Below are 23,522 nucleotides of genomic sequence, written 5' to 3' on the forward strand. Positions count from 1 at the left end.
AATACATGTTTGTGATCAGTCAAACATTTCGTATTTGCATAGTTTATCTCATAATCCATCTCTCTAAATTTCATCAAATGCTTCCGGAAAATCAATAAATGTACATGTAACTTTTCTTGTAACTAAGAAAAAAATTATCATAATGTTTAAAACAAAATATTGTCCAAAGTAGAGTATTTTTTTCTGAAGCTACACCGTGCCCCTGAAAATATTGTGAACCTTTTATAAAATAGACGGAGTATTTTAATAATAATTGCAGTAGACATATAACCTATACAGCTTAAAACTATCACAGGATGATAATTATGTGGATCAGCTAGGTCGCCCTTGTTTTTATAAATCGGTCTGACAATCCCAATTATCCAACTTTCAGATATAACACCGGTATCAAACATTTAATTAAATGACATAATTTCTTGACTAGTTCTAATGCAATGAGTTATTACAGTCAAAAAATAATGTGTTAATCTGAGTGATGCTAGAATGTATTCTATTATTATCGCACAGTATTCTGTGATATTTAACATAACATTTTGTTTGTCTGATAGAATCGTTATGTTGTGTTAATAGACCATTTATGTTATATTTAAAGCCGGGGAAAACAAAAAAGTTCGGATGAAAGCGTGCCAAAGGTTAGTCGAAAATGTCTTCTTCAATATATTTTTCTATTTCTTTTTCAAGAGAGACTGACATTTAAAAATATTTTTGTATGGTGGGTATTTGGGATCAACATTCGGTATATATAGTGTCAGTGTGATAATGTTATAAATGGGAATGTAACACATGTTTAGTAAAAATATATTTGCACCAGAATTTGGTATTTTGGTCTACCAAATGTGTTCAACCCGGATTTGATCATATTCATATGTTCAAAATATTCACAAATATTACCATAATTCAGATTTAATGCATATGTTTGTATAGAAAGAAAAGACATGCATCACATCATTATTCAGAACATTATTATACAACAACAATAAATACCAAAAGGTGGTACTAAATACCCACTAGATAATAAACATATTTGTATTGCAGAGTAAGTTTACAAATTTATAACCTCAGTTATTCCCTCTACCGAGCTGTAATTGAAAACATCAGCCTTTCGACACCTATACTGTTTAGGAACTGCGGCGCTAACACAAAAGATGCATTATTACTATCTAACTCAGTATTATCAGTCAACAAGTCCTCTGTCACTTATCATAGCAAATATATAGCGAAAGTTGGAATCTCCCATCAACCACATTCGTTTAAAGCTGGGTCCGGTGCGTGTGATGTCATCTTGTAGTTCTTTAAAACAATGTTCGGCATTGTCTGATCTCATAAGAACTCCAATGGCAGATTATCCACTTTTTTGGCATGATGGTTTTGGTAACATAACATAATCTGAGATAGATATTTTATCAGTGTCTCTTAATCGTGTTCCTAACATGGCGAAATGACCCCAGAACTTCTCAGCTATGCGGTCGCTGTGAGATCAATTCCAGCTCACGCTGGCTTCCTCTCTGATCGTACGTGGAAAGGTCTGGCAACAACATGCGAATCGCCCAGAGTTCTGCCTGGTTTCCTCCCACCATTATGCTGGCCGCCGTCGTATAAGTAAAAATTCATCAGTATGGCGTAAACATCACTGACGTGTCACTGACTGAAGGCAAATTTCGTACCGAGTATGACTGATTTTACAGACAGTGGATTGTAGGGACTCTCTAAAAGAAGTAAAATATAGTACTAGGCCAATCGTCGCAAAACTTTGAAAACTTAAAAGCCGTAAAATTTTGCGACAAAAGTTTGATCGAGGAATGTTGGTTGGATAACTATTTCAGCATTAATAAGCACTATCCGATGGAAATAATAAACTAACACCTCGACCCGATCATGAGACAGATCAAACAGCAAGGCCACTTAGCCTGCCTTTTATTGGATAGGCTTTATATTAACAACCATTCGCACGATGACGATCTCCTTCCACCAGGCCGCCCGGCACAGTTCCTCTTTCGCCGAGCAGTCCTTGTTCAGCAGAAACTCTTCAAAAATGCCTGTTCAGAAGTACCTCGGTGATATTTTCCCCAATTGCTAGTCCTTTGTGTTTGAACTTCTGAAACACAGGCTCATTAAATGATTGTGTAGTATTTCCTTATAGTGTCTTAAAACAATGCACCCTATATAGCAGTTTTACGTATACCAGTTTCACATTTAACTAGTTCACGTTACCTGATGGGTATCTTCTTAGTAGTGCTGGCTTTCCTCTCTGTCTGATACCTGATAATAATATTCCCTAGTGTATCTTCTCAAGTGTGGTGAGTTTCCTCTTTGTGTGATACTTGGTCCACATATTACCTAATGTGCCTTCTCAGGTGTGCCGTGTTTCTTCTTTGTCTGATGCTCGGTCGACAAATTACCTGATGTGTATCTTCTCAGGTGTGCGGTGTTTCATCTCTGTCATATAACTGGTGCACATATTAACTGATGTGTAACTTTTCAGGTGCGGTGGGTTTCCTCTGTCTGATTCCTCGTCCACACATTACCTCATGCGTGTCTTCTCAGTTCTAAAGGGTTTCCACTCTATCTGAAGCTTGGTCTACATATTCCCTTAAAGCAGTTTTACGTATACCAGTTTCACATTTAACTAGTTCACGTTACCTGATGGGTATCTTCTTAGTAGTGCTGGCTTTCCTCTCTGTCTGATACCTGATAATAATATTCCCTAGTGTATCTTCTCAAGTGTGGTGAGTTTCCTCTTTGTGTGATACTTGGTCCACATATTACCTAATGTGCCTTCTCAGGTGTGCCGTGTTTCTTCTTTGTCTGATGCTCGGTCGACAAATTACCTGATGTGTATCTTCTCAGGTGTGCGGTGTTTCATCTCTGTCATATAACTGGTGCACATATTAACTGATGTGTAACTTTTCAGGTGCGGTGGGTTTCCTCTGTCTGATTCCTCGTCCACACATTACCTCATGCGTGTCTTCTCAGTTCTAAAGGGTTTCCACTCTATCTGAAGCTTGGTCTACATATTCCCTTAAAGCAGTTTTACTTATACCAATTTCAGATTTAACTAGTTCAAGTTAGCTGGTGGGTATATACACGTATATTCACGGTATATTCCAGTGTGCTGTGTTTCCGCCTTGCCTGATACTTGGTCCACATATTCCCTTATGTGTAACTTTTAAGGTGTAGTTTATTTCTTCTCTGTGTTTGATACCTTGTCAATGTATAACCTGATGTGTATCTTCTCAGTTGTTATGGATTTCCTCCCTGCCTAATGCTCCGTCCACATATTACCTGATGTGTATCTTAGGTGTGCCGTGTTTTCTGATTGTCTGATACCTGTTTAAATATTCTATAATGCGTTTTTTCTCAGCTGTGGTGGGTTTCCTCTGTCTGATACTTGATCCACATATTCCGTAATATGTAACTTCTCAGCTGTGGTGGTTTCCTCTGTCTGATATTTGGTCCACCTATTCCGTAATATGTAACTTCTCAGCTGTGCTGTGTTTCCTCTGTGTCTAATACCTTGTCCATCCATTTCCTGATGTGTATCTTCTCACCTATGTGTGTTTTCTCTCTGGCACCTGGCATGCATATTCTCTAATGTGTATCTTCTCAGGTATAAAGTGTGTTTCCTACCTATCAGATAACTTGTCCATCTATTACCTGATGTGTACCTTCTCAGTTGTAGTGGGTCTCCTCTCTGTCTGATGCCTTGTCCATATATTCCCTGATGTTCTTGTTCTCACCTGTGGTGGGTTTCCTCTCTGTCTGACACTTGGTCCTCACAGTACATAATGTGCAACTTTTTTCCTGAAAACTGGTTTGGTCTCTCTCTAATACACGGCCCAGACATTACATGATGTGTGACATCTAACGAGAGCTGGTTTTCCTGTCTGTCTCTGATGCCTGGTTCTCACATTACCTAATGTTTAACCTATCAGGAGAGATGGTTTTCCTCTCAGAGGAGATCCACACATTACATGATGTGTAACTTCTCAGGAGAGTTTTTTTCCTCTATCTAATACGGGGTCCTCACATTACATTTTCTTCTTGTTATCTTCCAACGTGGGCTGTGTTTCCTCTCTGGCTGTCACCTATTACATCCACATATTACAGGGTATTCATCTTCTCTGGTGTGGTGCGTTTCCTCTCTGTCTGATACCTGGACTACATGTAACCTGATTTGTATCTTCTCAGGTGAGGACAGTTTCTGTTCTGTCTCTTTTCCGGCCCACATATTATACGATGTGTATCTTTTCGGGCGTGCTTTATTTCCACTTCGTCTCATTCCTCACATATTACTTTGTACATTTTCTCAAGTGTCTTGGTTTCCTCTCTGCCCATTGCGTGGTCCACATATTACCTGATGTGTACCGTCTGACGTGTGTTGGGTTTCCTCTGTGCCCGGGGCCTGATCTACAAACTACCATGTGTAATTTCTCAGGTGTGGTGGATATCCCCTGTGTATAATATTTATTTACTTATTTGATTGGTGTTTTACGCCGTACTCAAGAATATTTCACTTATTCGACGGCGACCAGCATTATGGTGGGTGGAAACCGGGCACAGCCCGGGGGAAACCCACGACCATCCGCAGATTGCTGACAGACCTTCCCACTTAAGGCCGGAGAGGAAGCCAGCATGCGCTGGACTTGAACTCACAGCGACCACATTGGTGAGAGACTTCTGGGTCATTACGCTGCACTAGCGCGCTAACCAAATGAGCCACGAGGGCCCCTCTGTGTTTAATACGTGGTACATGTCAACAATTCGTTGCATTATTCCGTATGTTAAACGTGAGGCAAGGAAGATATCACTTCCCCTTTTAATGTTCTGGGCGTGACCAGAACCAGGACTGACACTGTATCTATCGTCCCAAAAGGGAAGAAATCTGGCAACTGTCATCATTTTAGCACGAACACATATTGTAGTCTGAATTAAACACTACGGTAATGTGTAAATTGTTGGTCATCAACAACAAAATGATCTCCATAAAAAAGTAAAGACGTTTTCAGCTAATCAACCTAAACGCTGTCATCCATGTATTTGTGGTATGACTTACTGCCTTATGACTGCCAGCTTCCAAATGTCATTTAAACATGTTAATGTTTAGGTAAATGGTAAATTGCCTGAGATTTTCTTGGTGGCAGAAATCAAACAGACAATAACTGTGGGCCAATATGCGCCATGGGTCACAAAGAAGGAATAACAAATCTCATCAACTGTCAGAATCGTTCATTAACACACAATGTTCAGACACATAAAATATTTGGGGATTGTGCAGACTAGCCATTTTAACTGTCAAGTTAATGCCAAGTTTTGGGAGATTACTCACTTTCAAAAACCGGCACAGCCTTTATAATGGATTGATAAAGAATGTATGTCGTTTGTAGAAGATACGTAAGTTGGAAAATGTTACAAAGTAACTGAATATGATTGATTTTTATTATTTAGACCCCTCGGTCTACAAACTTTTATAACCTGTTTGTTAAAGAAAAAAACTACTGTAACACCGCAATACTGTATCATCATTAGAAAGGCGGTTTTATGACAGAAGATAAAAAAGCATCTATATGGGTGAAGAGAAACAAATTAATCTAAATCTAAGAGTAAACTTAAATATTAAAAAGGTTTAAAATCGAATATATCTTTCCTGCTTTGTCAGTGATTGATACTTCATATTTAAAGGCTTTATGTGATTAGTTCATAACAATAAGTACAAAATTATGTTTATTGGCGGAAGCCTATACTAGAGGAAACTGAGTAACTGCACACGTTAGACTGTTACAGATACGTGTATAACATCATGACTCCAACACCAATGACTATGTGTAAGTTGGATGTGTTTTGTGTTCACTGTGGGTTTCTTGAGCACAGGGTAACTGTCTCCCTGAAACAACAAATACACCACATTACCACTGACATCATATAAGACAAGGTCTGTCTATAGATCAATATACAGATCAGGTGAAGTAGATCTTACACCGACAGTAAATAATCTGCAGAAATCTCTGATATTACTAAATGAAATCCAACGTTCCCAATAACGTATAGCCTCTATCGTTATCACTGATGGTAAATAGCGATTTGTTATATTGTTTATCACCGTAGCCGTCTGACTTACAGGTATCGTTAAACTAGACTGGTAAATAAGTTACACAAGTATAAAATGATGTTATTACGGGAAACATTACACAGTCGGCTTACCAAAGCAATCTAAACGACATCACAACCATGTGTCTTATCCGACATGCTATTTCTCCAGTAAACACCTGCAGACACCCAGGTGAGAACTTCACACAGGTAAGTAACCAGCCTTCCGCATGACTGTAAATGATGTACAAAGTTCTGTGTATACCAGTCTTGTTTTTGTAATAACTCTAAAACCGTATATAACAAAACAATTATGAATAAGGTGAATTAAGCGACCAATAATTTTTTGTGTTTACTATGGGTTTCTGGTACATTCATGTAATATATTTTGAGCTTTTTGTGGGGATTTTGTGCGGCAGATTCATTTTACATTCTCTTTGTATCCGTTTTTCTTTTACATTTGATGCATCTTGGGTCGTCTATTTATATGGATTTGTTTTACATGTGATGTATTTTTCGTCCTCTTTGTATACAACTTTCTGTTACATATGGCGTATTTTGCGTCCTCTATAAGTTTGTTGTACATCTGGTGTGTTCTGCATGAGTGTGTTGTTCTGTATTAGATTGCTCTGCATGTAATGCATTTTGTGTTTGCAGCGGGTTTGTTCTTTCTCTGGTGTATTTTGTGTCAGCAGGTTTGGTGTTCGTCCGATGTATTTTGTGTTAGCAGGGGGTTTGTTGTTCGTCCGATGTATTTTGTGTTAGCAGCGGGTTTGTTGTTCCTTTGATGTATTTTGTGTATGTGGGCTTGATATTCGTCCGATGTATTTTGTGTTAGCAGCGGGTTTGTTGTTTTTCTAGTGTATTTTGTGTCGCGCGTCAATGGCACAGGTCTCGTGCCTGGTATCATTCGCGCGCAAAAGGGACCGTCCTCGTCCCCTCATTTCCTGCCAGCAGGCTGCGCTCCAGATAACTACTACTGATCTATAGCGTGTAGGTCTGCTTAATATGGTCGCGAACGGTGACCTGATCCCTTCACCCCGCTCCCGGCGGGACGAGGACGCAGATAATCTCGCGCGAATCGTACCATTTTCGTGCCTCGACCTATGGCTTATGTCCCGCTGGAAGAGACGACGACGGTCACCGTTCGAGACCACGTCCAGATCGTACTTATCAAGAGCGCAGCCCTATGACCGAAATTGACGTGTTTCCCTGGGTCATTCTTAAACTTATACATTAAACTTATGAAACGGACAAACTTGTGTAGGGTGCCAAAAAAATATAGATGAACAAGGTTCTTAAATATTGTCTGAACAGAAAATGCTCGGAAACTATGTATAAATGTCACCTAACACCACCAGTGGAATGTGTAGATATAGCTTGTGACAAAGAAAATAAATAAACTACAATAACCAACATATCAGCTTAACCCGCACAAAATCAGAACAACACACCATTAGAAAGTTTCCAAAAACAACAACTGTCACCGACTTTAGTAATTCTTTCTTTTCCACAAATTGTGCTGTGGAAGAGCCATAGAGTAATCAGGAATTTACCAACAATATAAAATAATTCTACAAAAATGTTTAATCCACCAGTGCCACCAGTATGGTGTAATTTAGGTAAGGAAAGTTCAAATATAATCTTCTGAAGAGTAAGAAATTGATGTAGTTTGGTAAACAACAATTTATTTAATATTTAGAATTATTTGCTCTCCCAAATGTATCAGTTTGGTTAGAGGGCTCCATTCATAATAGCTATACCAAAGATTCTAGCTCATGACCTTTTCCTTTAAATTTTCCATCCTCTTGCAGATTTTATCTTCATGATATATTACCACAGTTCTCGATGAGACAAGCCGAGTAATCAGCGTGTCAGCGCGGCACAATGACCCATGTAAGCGGGGATATAGTTCATGTAATGTGAAAGCCCGCTTCTCAGCGTTAATTTAATTCAAAATGATAGGACTGATACCGTGAACACGAGTCTATCCGTTGACCTGAAAATCGTGTTCTAAAGCGTGATTTCGAATTACATGAAGAACATGACTGATACGCCCTCAGGCTGATGGGATCGCGCCATATTTTCTAATTCCACAGGGTTGCACTAGTTTAAAGCAAGTCTTCGAGCCACATCATGCCAATAAGTCGTGCAGCCAGGGGTTTCCTGTGTCTCCATTACGTTAGATGATAGTTGTGCGCAGTGTTTGTGAACCAGCCTAAAACTAGACTTGATCATTTCTCGTATAGCTCGGAAGTGGGCCTGTGATGTGCATTGTAGGCTTACATTCTTACACAATGAAGTGATCATATTTCATTCCACACTGGAGAATAGCGAGAGAAAAACACCTTACCATTTGTTTGCAAACATTATGATGATGTGTTTGTCTCGTTATTAACATACATTGCAGCTGCTGGTGGAAAGATATCACATAGAACCATGGACAAGGATGGATAGATATTACACAGACACAGGAGGATATAGAAAGATGCAGGAAAACACTATATCAAGAGGGGAATCAGTGCGGAGAAGGGGGGGGGGGGGCATTCGATCAAAGTACGCGAAGACCTCAGATGAAAACTACTGACCACGAACCTCATGTGAACAATGCACACAAATACACACAAAGATTTATCACAGCTGTAGCTCAGTTGCCATCCGACGTTTTCTCATCAATATGTTTTATGTTTATTTATTCTATTGGTGTCTTACGCCGAACTCAAGAATATTTGACTTATACGACGGTGGTGATCATTATGTTGTGAGAAAACAGGACAGAGCCCGGGGGAAACCCACAACCATCCGCTGGTTGATGGCATATCTGCCCACGTGTATACAACGGGAGAGGAAGTTTGTCCATTTATGAGTGTAACGCGAATGTTACCGTCCTCGTGCGACCCGCGGGGAGAGATATCCTCATCCGGCTTCCATATCAATTCTTTACTCGTCTTGTGTACTTTCTTTTTCCGTATCAATTTGCTGTTCATTTAATGCCGCTTGAATTCTGTGTGTAACTGTTGTAGCTATAGCCTATTCTCATTATACCAGTGTTTTGAAGGTATTCTGTTTGAAAGTAAATGTGATAACAAATATAAATGACACTCTCGTTTGCCACTCAGCACTGGAAGGTTAGAGCAAGGAAACAGGGGGTGGTTGGCCCCGTGGCAGTATAATGTGTCTGGGTGGCGTATAACGTGACGTGTCATGTTTGGTGTCTTTAGCAGGATACTTCAATGGCTGCAGCCTTTGGTGGTATGAACACGCCCTGCCACAAAAACACCATGTATGTACACATAGCTAATGACTCTTCGTCGTCATATGGATGAAAAATTGTTCAGTTCGGCGTAAAACTCCAAGCATGAAACTCCAAGAAACTAATATAAATAATTTGCACCCAACTGCTGAAGTAATTTTAGGGAAACTGATAAATTTCTTAAAATAAGGCATTCGCATATATAGCCTAGAGTTAAAAGGTAACCCTGCTAATCATTGTAGAGTATAAATGTGTAAAAGCATATCGAGGGATTTACCTCCCCTCCTGAGATCACGTGCATTTCTCTGAACTAAGTGTTTTCTGTTTCAGACTGCGTAGTTTTGTGGGTGTTGTAAAGCACGGTGTATTTTTTGTGTTGACAGGTAAGTCATGTAAGATTGAGTACGTCTATTTTGATGGCTGGATGTTTCTATCAGGTGAGGATGTGATATCGACAGTATTTAATTGGTCGAGTTTTGCTCAGATGGATACAAAGTAGACATGCGACTGGGGCGTGTCTTTACATAGACTCTACCCTCAGCCTGTGGGTAAACCTCTAACACTGTCGATACGCAGTCAGAATATTTCCATCTCCCGGAAAACGACTAATTTTGGTTTATGTTGTTAATTGTGTCGATCTTGTCACTATAAATACAGGGCGATGGTACGTAAATTATTCATGTGAGTTTTTGAAGCTTTGACCTTAAAAGGCATTATGCAGAGTTATGTTTAAGGTCGATTACTGGCGGTGACGTGTCGCCCGTGGCACACAAAGCCAGGACAGCCCAACCAGGGATCGCTGTTTGTTTACTTGCTTTCTTGTTTTTTTTTTTTGTTTTTTGTTTTTCTTTACACGGCTTGCCTGCCTGAACCAAATATCAAAACTTGTATTTTATAAACACCCAGATGTATATATAAGCATGAAGTGACCACGTGTATTATGAACGCCACACACAGCACACATTACAGGCTCACTTAGTGATGTCGGACAATGGAGGGTGTAACTTGACACAGCTTAGCCCATCAGGACAGCCATATACCCACATATGCAGGACTGCTGATACATTAGCCAGTGCTGTCTGTGTGATGCTTTAGCAAACACTAACCTACTTCTACAGCCTACAGCTTACACGAGGGGCTTACACCAGGCTGATAGGTGTATGTGTCTAGACATGTATGTCACATTTCTGGTGTGCAGCGTCAACTTACGTCTTAAACATTGTATCTTTTATCATGGCCCGAGACCTCGATCTAAGGGTGGCTTACTGATACGCAGGGACCGCTAGCCACCCTTAGCCCAAGAGCTATGTGGACCAGATTCCGATATAATGCTTACGAAGAGCTACCCCCTCGTCCAATTCAGATGCATTCCGTCAGCGAGGCGCACATGTGCAGCAGCGGGTGACCTTTCCGTGATATCATATCCCTCCCCCCACCCCCTTACATGGTAATAAAAAATAATATGAAAGTTCCCGCATGTAGGGCTCTTCGCTGGCGTCGACAACATATTGGTTGTCTTTCTTTTTAATTCGACGTATCCCCTACATTCCATCCTTTCCAGAAATTAACATTCTGACGACTTACCATGCAAATGTTGCTTTCAACAGCAAATGGTAAAAGTCATGGCACCACATCGTCCTGCATGGTGTCGTTTCTGGACTTCTGGTGTACATGGCAATATTCTTCAGCAAAAAAAAACTATCGAGGCCTTCACGTACCGTAATGCCTGTGGTGCCCAATTTTAAATGGAGCGGATGTCGAAGGTAACCCCCCTTTTCCACTGCAAATTTAATCTGACAGTTTGCACAAACTGTGGGGTCGGTCATTTTGCGCCATGGCCTTCTGTCAAATTCGCGTCTCCTCGTCTCCTGTCAGAACTAACAGCCAGCTCATCAAAACATAATGACGTAATGAAAGGTTAACGACGGATGCGCATAGGCGGGCAGCAATAACACGGTTTAGTAGGTCAGAGTGTCGACACGGCATGTGACGTAAGTCACAACTGTGAATTATCTTGGATTTACTGGTCGTAAAGGCTACACAATGCGGAAAAACTTGGCAGAGATAGAGAGGATGACACGGTGAACATAGTTCCCAGGAGTTTTTCCCTGTTAATGTATGTATTGGTTCATTTTGCGCGGATTTTTGTTGCGCGTAGTTTCTCCGCGATAGGGTGTTTTTCCATGCCACTATTTTATCCTGGATGACTCCTCGGCTATGATCTACACCTAACCCCATATTAAAAGATTACAGCCAAGATCCTAGGCTAGTTTAATCAGCCTTGATTGCACGATATAGCAGCACTGTGGTAGTCTTTACTTCTGTGGTTCCTCACAATAACACAATAAAACACTGAAAGCTGGAAGAGTTGGACCTGTTACAATTTTAATTCATATCAATGTAGACATTCGCCCCGATTATCATATAACGTTCAGTTCTCTTTACGACCACTATAGTCCAGACGTTTGACCCCATTATCATGTAGGGTTAAGTTTCTTTCTGTGCCACTGTAGTTCAGACATTTGACTCCATTATCATATAGGGTCATGCCTCCTTCACTACCACCATAGTCCAGATGTTTGACCCAAATACATGTATCTTATGCCCCACCCTTTCTGTTGAAGGTGTTTGCGAATTGGCAGGTCTTACCTTTAAATCAACATACTCTTGTTTTCACACACCAATCTGCTATTTATGGATGGAGCTGTATAAAGGTGTCATCACCGTCAAACTCGTCTGGCCAAATTGGCTTGATCAGATCTTTGTCAAAAAAATGTCAGGTACATGATAAATGCAAGAATCGCCAAATGTCTAACTAAACAGTTATTTCCTGTCAGGGAAGCGAGGCGCTCAAACTCTCATATACCATATGTATAGTAATGCTTCTTCAGCAAAAGCGACAAAAATACTGTACCCTATATGTTGTTGAGAGAGACGAACAGGCACTTAACTGCAGATGGAGACAGTACTGTGTTGAAATTTTATACTTTCGTAAATGGGAGAACCTGTATTGGTGTCAGTCTAAGTAATTAGCTGGTTTTATTTCAGTGAAAAACCGAGCGTGTAATGGCTGAAAGCAAGGAAAATCGTGAAGAAGTTCCCACATGCCCGATATGTGTGGAAACATTCCGAAAACCAGTAACGTTACCTTGTCAGCACAGTTTTTGCAGGGAGTGTATCGGTGCGTATGCTGACGAGTCTAAACCTGGACAGACAGATGAGGTCACCTGTAGCACGGGGAGTGAGGGTGTTCACCAGCTGATCTCATGCCCTGTATGTCGGACACCAACCAGTCTGGGGAAAGAAGGTGTGGCTGGTCTGCCTCCCAACATTCACCTGGCAGAAATAGTGGAGAGGTTCTCTTCTGCTGTGAAGGTTGAGGATGACATCCCATATTGTTCTCTGTGTGGTGAGGATAATCAGGCTAAAGCTGTCAAGTTTTGTACTGACTGTTGTTTACTGTATTGTAAAGATTGTCTGGCTTCTTTTCATCCCATGATGGGTGCTATGAAGCGTCACCGGCTGATTTCGTCCCAGGAGTACCTCTCTCTGGAAACCTCACAGCGACAGACCAGTGGCAGGGATGAACAATCAACTCAGCAAGGGTCATGTGCAAGACATGGTCAGCCATTCGGCTTGTACTGTGTACGGTGCCGGCTGGTGATCTGTGTGGGGTGTGTGGTTGACCATCCGGAACATGCTGTGCGGGATATACCATCTGCAGCGGAGAATGCCAAGGTAATGCAAAAAAGACATTCGTATATTAGTCAACAACCACAGTGAATATTCCGAGTCATTAATCGTGAAGTCAATTCCAAACATAACAATTAATACGACATTACGAAAAACTAAGAAGTTGTGTAAGTTCAAAATTACTTTGAGATCATGCAAAGAGAAGTAGTAAACAGTTTTCAATGATGTTAGAAAGACGCAAGGATGTTCTAAGCGAATGACTTAAATCACAATTTAAATCGTGTACCGCGCTAGTATATAGGTCGATAATCAATATAAATGTCATGATTTGGAACGGTATAATGACCCATAGTTTGTAATCTATAGTGAAGAATGGGGCTTTTTGTTCTGTACTGTAGTGAGTTGTTTTAAAGACGATCTTTTTAATGTAGCAGTTTTTTTCATTACAGCCAGCGGTCTTGAACAAGACTAGTGAAGTGGAGAAAGTGCTACAAGAAACTAAAGAATCACTGTCAGGAGTTACGAGGCTGTACAATAAGATACAGGTTGGTAGTTTTGATGACACTTGGTCAACTTGTGATTTATTGCATACTTGGTGACTCATTTTTCTTATGAAAATTATAGCTACTCTCAGTGACACAGACGCGATATGCCCACCTCAGGCAACTCCATTAGGTACATCATCGTCGATTATACGCTGTCATAATATCTATATTGTATGTACGCACTCCACATATGTGATGGGGACCGGCCCCGATAGCACAGTTGGTCGAACGTCCACTTCTTGAGCGGTAGACCTGGGTCAACTCACACCTAAGACATTAAAAGAGGAAGTTGTAACTTCCTTTCTTGGGGTTCAGCATGAAGGCGATAGAGTAAGGACTGTTTGACCCGTATCAGTATAATGGCTTGGGTGGGGCTGCTTACTTGCCTTCGGTAAGGCGTCTTAGTGAAGCAGCAATAGATAAAAGAGTGGTGAAAATCCGTCCTGCAATAAGGAGGCACATTACATGCACCCTAAGGACTCCTTGGTCATCATATGTCTGAAAAATTGTGAAGTACGACGTTAAACCCCAAGCACTCACTCACTGATATGTGACGGGGCGAGTATGAATAATAGATGTGTCTTAATCCCAGGGTGACACTCTTGGTGTTTGAACCAACACAGCATGAAGGCTGCACCAGCTCACCCTGCTCAGAGCACCAGTTGTGATATTGAACCAAGAACGTCTCTGAGTCGAAACATGTACACCGCTAGACTAAAGTGAAATTCCCTTTAGCCAGGAAGTACATTGTAGATACAGTTGTGTGGTGCTTATATTCCACTCTGTTACACAGGCATGTATAATTTCTTGTACAGGCCTGTAATGGTGTGGATGAGATAATAAACGTTCTTTGTGTTTGTTAGGAAACCCAGAAACTTCACACTCAAGAGGTAGAAAGGGCTTATTGTGCAGCCTTGGAAGCCTTACAAGCCTGGAAACAACAGTCCTTAGATGGCATAAAAAACACGCTATTCACAGTGGAGTGTGGAGTGTAGCGCTATACTCAAACATTTCCAGCTACATTCCCAGGAAATGGAGAGGATGGTACAGGCTTCCAAAGATTTATTAGCCTCAATGGATGTCGAGTTTTTACAGGTAAGTCAAACATGTACGATCTCTACCATTGGTTCAGCTGCCTCAGCTCCAGTTAAATACTTCAACTAACCACACAGGACAACCTGACAATAATTTGTCACCTTCAGAGAACGTACAAAGTTTTCTTACATGTATGGGCTGTGGATATCTTGGTTCTGACCGCTCATTTGTAAACAAATGTGATCTGTATGCTGTGTAAGTACTCAGAGGCGTCTTATTTACCATTGTGACATTTTGAACCTGTGACCGCCCTTTTACAATGACCATAATGAACAGTTATCAGGTGTTCAAATCCATCTCATGGTGCCAGATCTATTAAAGTTTAGGCCCAGAGTTCAACTGCTTCACTTTGTTCAGTGGTTCTCTCCAGTCAGTGTCTGTTTTTCTACTCATAAGCGATAAGACTAATAAACAACTCCAGAATTCTATCTATGTAATATTCTATTACCCTTCGATTCCTTTTTATTACATACAACGCACTGCTTGGCAAGTGCACATTATCTTGATCGTTAGATACCCCCCATCACGAGACAGAAGCGTTTGACGTCTGGATGGTTCTATTGTAGTTCTATGGGTGGATAGAGGTTGTTGATTACATTGAATAAAGCAGACGACAAATATAAACAAAGAAACAAAATGGCTATTTTTTCTATCGGAGCGAACGTTTATTTTAAAGAAGAAAAGTATCAGGTTACAGATAATTTAAAGCCCATTGGGACGTTTGAATGCTACACAATAAGAGATAATAATGGTTTCACGAAAATTTGTTTTTTTTTAACATACGGACCTGATAATTCTTTTTGCAAGTTTTCTTTCACCGGCCTCTCCCAAACGTCCCAGTTGACCACAAACCATGGTATGGCAATCAACCAATGGATCTAAAAAAGATCAGATCCATGATGTCTGATATTTCCCGCGATGCAAAACTTAGCCGCCGGTACACGAATCACTGCGTCCGGGCTACGACAGCCACAGTTCCTGCTGATGACGGAGTTTCTGTGATGGACGTTATGTCTGTGACAGGCCACCGCAATGAATCCAGTGTACGGAGTTATGTCACCAAACCGTACGTTTCAAAACGCCATGAAATCAGCATTATCCTGCATGCTTCAAGTGTGTTATCAGAAAATGTTGAAAGTGAAAATGCCGTTGAGTGAAAATACTCCCATGTCAGTCACGCCACTTCCAGTGCAAATGCCCAACACTGTCGACTATAATGTTACACGTAACAGTGGCAATACCATCCAAATGGCAAAATCCCAGTTTTCAGTCACGTCTCAAAGTTTTGGAGGGCTGTTCAACAATGCATCAATAAATAACAGCAGAGTTCACATCAACTTCACATCCTCTGGATAACGGACTGGCTGCAGATCGCCCTTTTCAACTCCCAATCCTTGTTTGATGTTTATCCGAGTTAAACTGTGTGAAATGTGCACGAGGCTGGTTTAATTAACTATAACTTTGTACAGATTGCGTCATTGCAAATTTAAATTGTGATCCATCCATTGTATTTCACAATACAATAAAGGCAAATCATATTTATCTTCATGATACCTTCAACATATAAATTATATATATTTTTTTGCTTATTTATAATAAGTATAAACACATATCTATGATGTTGTTATTGTTTTGTTATTTATCAACATATTTTGAGAAATTAATATTGAATTGAAAATGTGAACTGAAGTGTTCCATTATTTCAACATTCGTTACCCAGTGTTTATGAATTTGATACAGAATACAACACGACCGCAAAGCATTTAGCCTACACAAGTAAACCAAATAAAATTCAGTATCAAACTATTGTTAACCTAGTTTTGTGTGTCAATTATTTTTTTTTTTCGTACGTAATTCAAACTTTAATTACGTTTAAACAGTTGAGCTTCCCACTTTTGTTGTCGTTTTGCTGATGCCTTAGGTTTCCAGCTCCTTTAGCTCGTCAGACAGAGTTTGGGAAAACTTTTGATCTCCCCGAACTCTCGCTTCCAGCAACGAGCGACCTTCCTGGCTCACTGTCAGTGTGGTCGCTGTTTGACACCGTGCCTTTCTCATCGAAGCCTACCCTGATAACATCGTCTTAGCTGAAATATGAAAGCAGCCCTGCAGATGTGTTATTTTATAGTGCTATATTTTATGGTCGGAATTGTTTTCGAGAAATAAACGTATTCTTTTTATTATTCTATCCTAGTCGTGAAGCACGTCCGTAATATTTAGCATCGCATTTTAACACCCCCTGTACGAGTTCCCTGTCGAGAATTAGGTCACGCCCCTTTAGAACGTTCGGTTGGACGAAAACAACGTGTCAGGGAAAGTGGGGGCGTTTTTTGTTGATAATCTATACCGCAATGGCGTTTTTGTTATAATTACGAAAACATTTTGCTGCTACCAAGGTAATAGAATAGAAATAATGTTCGCGTCAGGGTAGTCTAACGGTAGTTTTACATCAAATCGATGTGGAAGAGTTTGCAAATTTTAGGTCTCAGGCTTCGCCTCCGGCCTAAAATATAAACTCTTCCACACCGATTTGATGTAAAACTACCGTTAGACTACCCCGACGCGAACATTATTTTTTAATTAAAAAAGAGTACGTTGTTTGATGTTTTTCGAAATACGAATACGAACAGTAATAAAGTCCTTATCAGTGTTTGAAAAACATAAATTAGCCAATGTACAAAAGGTATATAGACAACCATGTCTCAGTTGATGTCCCTCGGGCTCTGCCCAGTTTCCTCCAACCCCAATGCCAAACACCAATGTAAAACACCAATCACGCAAACCATCATGTTATGGCTGTATATACTGTCCCGATTTTCATTCATCCAGATGCGTTTTTCAGCCCAAAACAGTTGATTTTAGAAAGTTTAGACCCATAGGCGATAAGCCATTAACACAATGGCTACTTTCACAAGCTTGTAACACACAAAATTTGTTAGCGTTTACTGTGTTTGAGGTATTTGTTTGTTTGCGATTTTAATCATCCTTGTTTTATGCATAAGTATACTTCATTGAAGGATAAATTTTACTATAGGCTATCATTTTCATAAACATGCCGTGAAAGGGAGTACTAAGAGAAAGACCAGAATTAAGCCATTTCTTCATTTTCCTGATATCATTGGTTTATATCCCTCTCTTTAGAAGACTTTTACCCTGGTCTTCTGATTTATAGTCCACTATGTATCTTCTGCCCGTAGCCGTTACGGTAAGGGGAGATAACTCTAGTGTATTTCACTATCATAAAATTTTTGCCGTTATACTTGTGAAATTGACAAAGGATTGCTTCTCTTACAGAAGTACAAAATTAAATCATTATCACAACTGAGTATTTATACAACAACTAACTTCAAGTTGTTTACTGTTTTACTTGTACTCGGTGGAACAAACCGTTTCATTTTCAACTAAGATTGGGTGATCGGGAAATCTTTGGAGGAAAAATTGCACTGTAACAAGCTCCATAGAATATATTACACCGGAATTTAGAGCTGATTTTGACTATGTTATTGACTAGGGAGTGGTCTAATTGTTTAAGGGAAGAGCCAAGGGCCCCTGTGTACTATAGGGGAGCTAAGACATTTCATTTAGTGCGTTTTTGTGACATGTTGTAGTGAAAGTATACCCCAATTCTTCCAAAATTTGGGACAGATATCAGTAGTGTTGAAAGTAGAATATTACAAGATATAACAAGATACAAGTATGTTGTTGAGGAGATGGTCATGTAAGAAAAAAGAAACTCAATAATTTTGCCAAGATTACATATATATTGGCTAAAATGAGCAGACCAGGTGACCCAGATTTTAGAAGAAATAGTGTAGGTAAAGAATCTTTGTTTCTGTTATCATCTTTACATGAATTTATATGTGTTTTCAATTCTGTTTGTTGACAGGGTTCCACGGACTTCACCAAAACGTATGTATAAATGTGTTATACCTGTCTAGGTTTGTTGTACATGTGCACGTGACTATTGTCAGCAGATGTGTTTCTGTAACACTAAGTACCAACACTGTACTTGTCCAAAATATGACCCAGGTGTATATCTAGTGTTCAAACAAACATTTGCTCAGACAAATCAGATCTACATCTGAGTACATCATGACATTTTCATAACTGTGTGATACACAGGTTTACCGCACAACTGTGTCTCTTTGTTTTCTCTCCTCCTCTCACAGAATTGATGACCAGCTGAATGAGATAAGAGCAGATCTGGAGAAACATGAGGTCAGCAGACAGAAGCTTCTAGATTATGTACAACATGACCACGTTGTCCCTAGACAGGTGATTGTAAAAGAGACAGTGGAAGAACGTCAGGACTTAGAAGCAGCGGTCGGCGGGCAACCCCTATGTGTTACAAGTAGGTTGTTATATGTATAAAAGGTATACATTAAGGTGTGCACAGAGGACAAAAACGACTGTAGAGTTTACATTAGTATGTGCATCAAAGATACAGACATAAAGTGGAGAAGGTGCACAGTTCTGTGCGTTCAAAACACGCGGTAGAGTGTGAAGAAAACAAACCGACATGAGCTGTAATGCAGCAGGGCGCACCCAGAAAATGAACAGTATTCCAAGAGTAACAAAAGTGAGAAGAGTTTACAAAAAGCACAGATAGTGTGAGGTGTACATTAGGGTGTGAACAAAACACAAACTTAGGTCCGGCATTAATTACTGTGTCCACGTAAGACACAAACTAATGTGAGGTATGCATTAGGGTGAGCAAAAAAGATGCAAACTAATGTGAGGTATGCAATAGGGTGGGCAAAACAGATGCAAATTAATGTGAGGTATGCAATAGGGTGGGCAAAACAGATACAAATTAATGTGAGGTATGCAATAGGGTGGGCAAAACAGATACAAACTAATGTGAGGTATGCATTGGTGTGGGCAAAACAGATACAAACTAATGTGAGGTATGCATTAGTGTGGGCAAAAGAAAAATACAAACTAATGTGAGGTATACAGTAAGGTGTGCAGATAGGATATAAACTAATGTGAGTTATACAGTAGGGTGTGCACGGAAGACACAAGCTAATATAGAGACATAAAATAAGGTATGGTACTTGTAAAGTGTACACTGGGCTCAGAAGTCGAAAGGAAATCAGTAGGCTGTCCTGAGAAATTAAAAGCCAATGCAAGCTACTTATAGCATGGTTTGCTCAGAAATAAGAAAAAAAAAATAAGTGTATTCAACAATATGTTATTTTCTTCAAAAAAGGAAAGCACATTGCAGAGTGTACAGTTGGAACAGGACAGATGGTAGTGTATCCCTCGGTGTCTGGGTGATATTTACCTCATGTTTAAATAAGCAAGTGCACTGTTATAACAGGACACGTGGCAAGGCATGTCATGTTTGCAAATCAGTAGGTGTACTGTTAATACAGAACAGATAACATATTGTACAACTGAGTGTCTGAGTGATGTTTACCTCATGATTGTGTACAAATCAGTAGGTGTACTGTTAATACAGAACAGATTACATATTGTGCAACTGAGTGTCTGAGTGATATTTACCTCATGATTGTGTACAAATCAGTAGGTGTACTGTTAATACAGAACAGATAACATGTGTACCCCTGAGTGTCTGAGTGATGTTTACCTCATGATTGTGTACAAATCAGTAGGTGCACTGTTAGAAAAGGACAGAGAACATAATGTAGCCCTCAGTGAAATAAAAAGAAAGTAACTCGGAATATTGAAGTCATAATATTAGTCTGTATTTCTGTTACTATGTTTGTGGCATCATCAGGAAATATATATAGGCCTAGTAAATAATACATAGGTTTGTAGACATGTAGGTGCGTAGGTGTACAATGCACGCACGTATAAAGATAAAACAAAGTATGGCAAGTTAGCAGAAAGACAGGAATGGTTGAGCGTGAGTGAGTGAGTGAGTGCTTGGAGTTTAACGTCGTACTCAATGGTTGAGCGTGAATGACATAATATGAAGCTGGTATTGCATGAGAAAGTACTGAGGAAAAGGGAATAGAATGTACAGTTGAAGAGCCAGAGCTATATATATATATATATATATATATATATATATATATATATATATATATATATATGCAATGTCTCTTATACCAGCTTGATATTATGCAGTTCCTCGTATCTGTTTTTGTTTATTATTATTATTATTATTATTATTATTAATATGAAAGGGTAGAGATTCCATGTATGTAAGCCCATATATTTATAATTGTTGATCTACATTTATTTCATCACTTAATATACGTTTTTCTTTCTTAGTCTTGAAATATTTAACTGCAGAAAATATTTACTGTGAATCCAGCAATTGATTACTACTAATAATTCTGATAGATTAGATAGTCTTTGCGGTTTTGTGGCAATGAAAGTCACTGGGTAAGTTATTTGTGATGAGTTACCTCCCTTACTACACAAACGGCTTCGGTACACCACGAACGACAACAGCCCTACTACAGTTTCATAGTGAATTGTGTGTTCAAGTGTGCCATAACTGACAACTAAAACCAATGACTGGATAGAGGAAGGTATTATTCTCGTTGTAGGTGATAAGTTTCGAACAAATTAGATCACTAAAAGTCTGTATTTTAACCCAGTATTTAGCCTATGTCTTAGGGCTACCCGTCATTTAGTGACGGATCCTTGTCGAAGCTCAACTCTTTCATACTGGCTGAAAATGACAGAGATCTGTGTATAAATTAAATTCGTGTCAGCAATATATGTCATTTTATTCCAAGAGATTGTGTTGAGAATTAAAAATAAAGTATGTGTACAGGTATTTAAACCTCAGTCTTACAGCGTGTGTTTATGGTTTGCTGTTGTTTATGCTGCTTCTGTTGTGTTTTTGCAGAGCCGACGCTGAGATTCACAGAGACAGACGACAGTGAGCTGAGAATCACTGACAGCGGCTGTGTGGTAAAGGGAGAGGGCTTGTCCCGGGAGTTGAGGTGGAGGAGAGCTGTGACAGACGGGCGTTACCAGACGGGCAGGTACTACTGGGAGATACACATCACCTGTTCACCTGGCTGTTCCTGTCTTGTAGGAGTGACACAGGAGAGCTGTGATGTGAGTGAGGAGACAAAACCTGGCCGTAACTCCTGGTACATTGTGATGGTGTACCGTGGTGATGAGGTCAGGTGTTGTAGTCACCGTGGTGGTGGTGAGATCAAACCTGGCTATCTACAGGTCAGACCTTACACACGCCCTCATCACCTGGGTGTGTACCTGGACTGTGATGACCACACACTGACAGTCCTGGACTGTGACAACAACCAGGTAATGTACACTGTCAGTGATGTTATCGTCACAGAGCCTCTCGTGCCATCGGTTGAGTTTTGTGTCTTGTCTGGACCTGTGTCTGTGTCTGCTCGTCTGGTAACGGGTGACTCTGCAACTCTGCCTCAAGTTCTCCGTGATATGATAAGCACTTCCTGACCATCGGGTAATTATTCATTACATCTTTTCCATCATATTATAATTTGTTGAAATACACTGTTTTGTTAAGTCTTTTTTGAAAAAAGAAAGAAAAAAAAATGACCAGTTTGTAGATGTTTTAGTTAATGTGAGCAGTGTAGCTAATTCAGTATGTATAGCTTCTTCGTCTGTCACAAGCTTACAGCTTGGTGTAGGCTAGTTATACACAGTCTGTTTCACTTGTCCTGAACATCAGTGTCAGGTTTCTTTCAGACAAAATACATGTAGATGATGACTGGGTAGTTTTATTTTTAGTGATGGTGACTTGTAAATCAGCATAATCAGGAGTGTCACTGAGCAAAACAGTTCAGAGTTTGTACTTGACAATACGTATAGTCAACATGTTACATGTAGTAGGATGTACATTTGTGACAAAAAACCTTGTAGAAATAAATAACCAATAGTCTGTATATATAGAATAGTGCACTTACCACGTAACTAACCACAAAATTGGGTTACACTTTGTCAAAACTGCTCTTTTGTGGTGCACTAGTCTCTTGTACCTAACTTCGTGGAAACTTGCCGCAGTATTTCGCCCCACTGAAAAAAAAAAATGTTTTGCCTCTCACAGAACGCGAGTACCTCAATATCGGATCTAACTACCAAAAACAGCCTTTTTCCAAATAACTTTCTCAGAAAGTGGCTAAGGGTATAGAAAATTCTTTTTCTTACCATGATCGGGCCAGTACGTCATAACCCATCAGTGGTTTCAGATTAAATCGTAAAAACGGACCAGATCAGATTGACGTTGTTGTTGCAGCGCGTTACACAAGATAATTCTGTTTTGAATTCCGGTCGACCCTATGTTGTCTGCATGATGAGGTTAATCCTATTCTGAACAAGAACTGTTTTAGGATGCCATTATCTTGAAAACATTGTCAGCTGTAAGTTTCTCCTTTCCTAAATGTTTCTCTATTTGTCAACTTTGCTTATTCAAACTTTGGCGTTCACAACAGTTTGTCATGATCTGGACATAGTTTGAGTATGTGACATGTTTACAAGAGTAAATATTTTAATCTGTTTATCAGATTTTTATCTTCAGTATAAACACATTGACATTTACTGGACTATTTGTGTTTATTGAATACCTCTACCACATTACTATGTAAACATCTAACATATTTTCTGTAATAAACAGTTACGTCTTAGTTACTAAACAATTTTTTATGAATAAATACCCGTTGGCATTAATCCAAACTGCAATGAAAATGTGTTTAGAAAACACTTTTTTTTTAGTGTGTACTGTACATCTTTAACCTTTTCAGCCGCTGAAATCTTTACTGGAATCTGTGCATACATTTGTTAGGAAAATGATGCTAAAATGATTTGTTTGTGTCACTCAGTATGTAAACTTCATAAAAATGTGCCAATTATTTCTCTACACTCCGTAGTTCTCTAACAGT

At 39.7% G+C, this 23,522-nt stretch overlaps 2 protein-coding genes across 2 annotated transcripts in view; both read left to right on the forward strand.

Annotated features, from left to right (window-relative positions):
* Nucleotides 1–22,209, forward strand: part of LOC135463009 (E3 ubiquitin-protein ligase TRIM39-like) — a 42,402-nt gene extending 20,193 nt beyond the window's left edge. The window contains exon 5 of the mRNA XM_064740330.1: nucleotides 21,497–22,209. Within this exon, the coding sequence (XP_064596400.1) occupies nucleotides 21,497–22,080 (584 nt within the window). The 3' untranslated portion in view covers nucleotides 22,081–22,209. The remainder of the gene's footprint in view (nucleotides 1–21,496) is intronic.
* On the forward strand, nucleotides 9,585–16,078 carry LOC135463115 (probable E3 ubiquitin-protein ligase MID2). The gene is made up of 4 exons (XM_064740437.1): nucleotides 9,585–9,720; nucleotides 12,386–13,075; nucleotides 13,480–13,575; nucleotides 14,439–16,078. Exons 2-4 carry the CDS (start codon nucleotides 12,404–12,406, stop codon nucleotides 14,568–14,570), a joined length of 900 nt encoding a protein of 299 aa, XP_064596507.1. The 5' UTR covers nucleotides 9,585–9,720; nucleotides 12,386–12,403; the 3' UTR covers nucleotides 14,571–16,078.
* Nucleotides 22,210–23,522: the final 1,313 nt, after the last annotated feature.

The sequence above is a fragment of the Liolophura sinensis genome, chromosome 2, assembly GCF_032854445.1.
Source record: "Liolophura sinensis isolate JHLJ2023 chromosome 2, CUHK_Ljap_v2, whole genome shotgun sequence".
In the NCBI taxonomy this organism is placed as follows: domain Eukaryota; kingdom Metazoa; phylum Mollusca; class Polyplacophora; order Chitonida; family Chitonidae; genus Liolophura; species Liolophura sinensis.

Bases quoted from the DNA above. Each gene is read 5' to 3' on its own strand.
- LOC135463115 (XM_064740437.1), top strand. From the start codon at position 12,404: ATGGCTGAAAGCAAGGAAAATCGTGAAGAAGTTCCCACATGCCCGATA. The intron at 13,076-13,479 runs GTAATGCAAAAA...TTTTCATTACAG, and splicing joins CTGCAGCGGAGAATGCCAAG to CCAGCGGTCTTGAACAAGAC. The intron at 13,576-14,438 runs GTTGGTAGTTTT...TGTGTTTGTTAG, and splicing joins GGCTGTACAATAAGATACAG to GAAACCCAGAAACTTCACAC.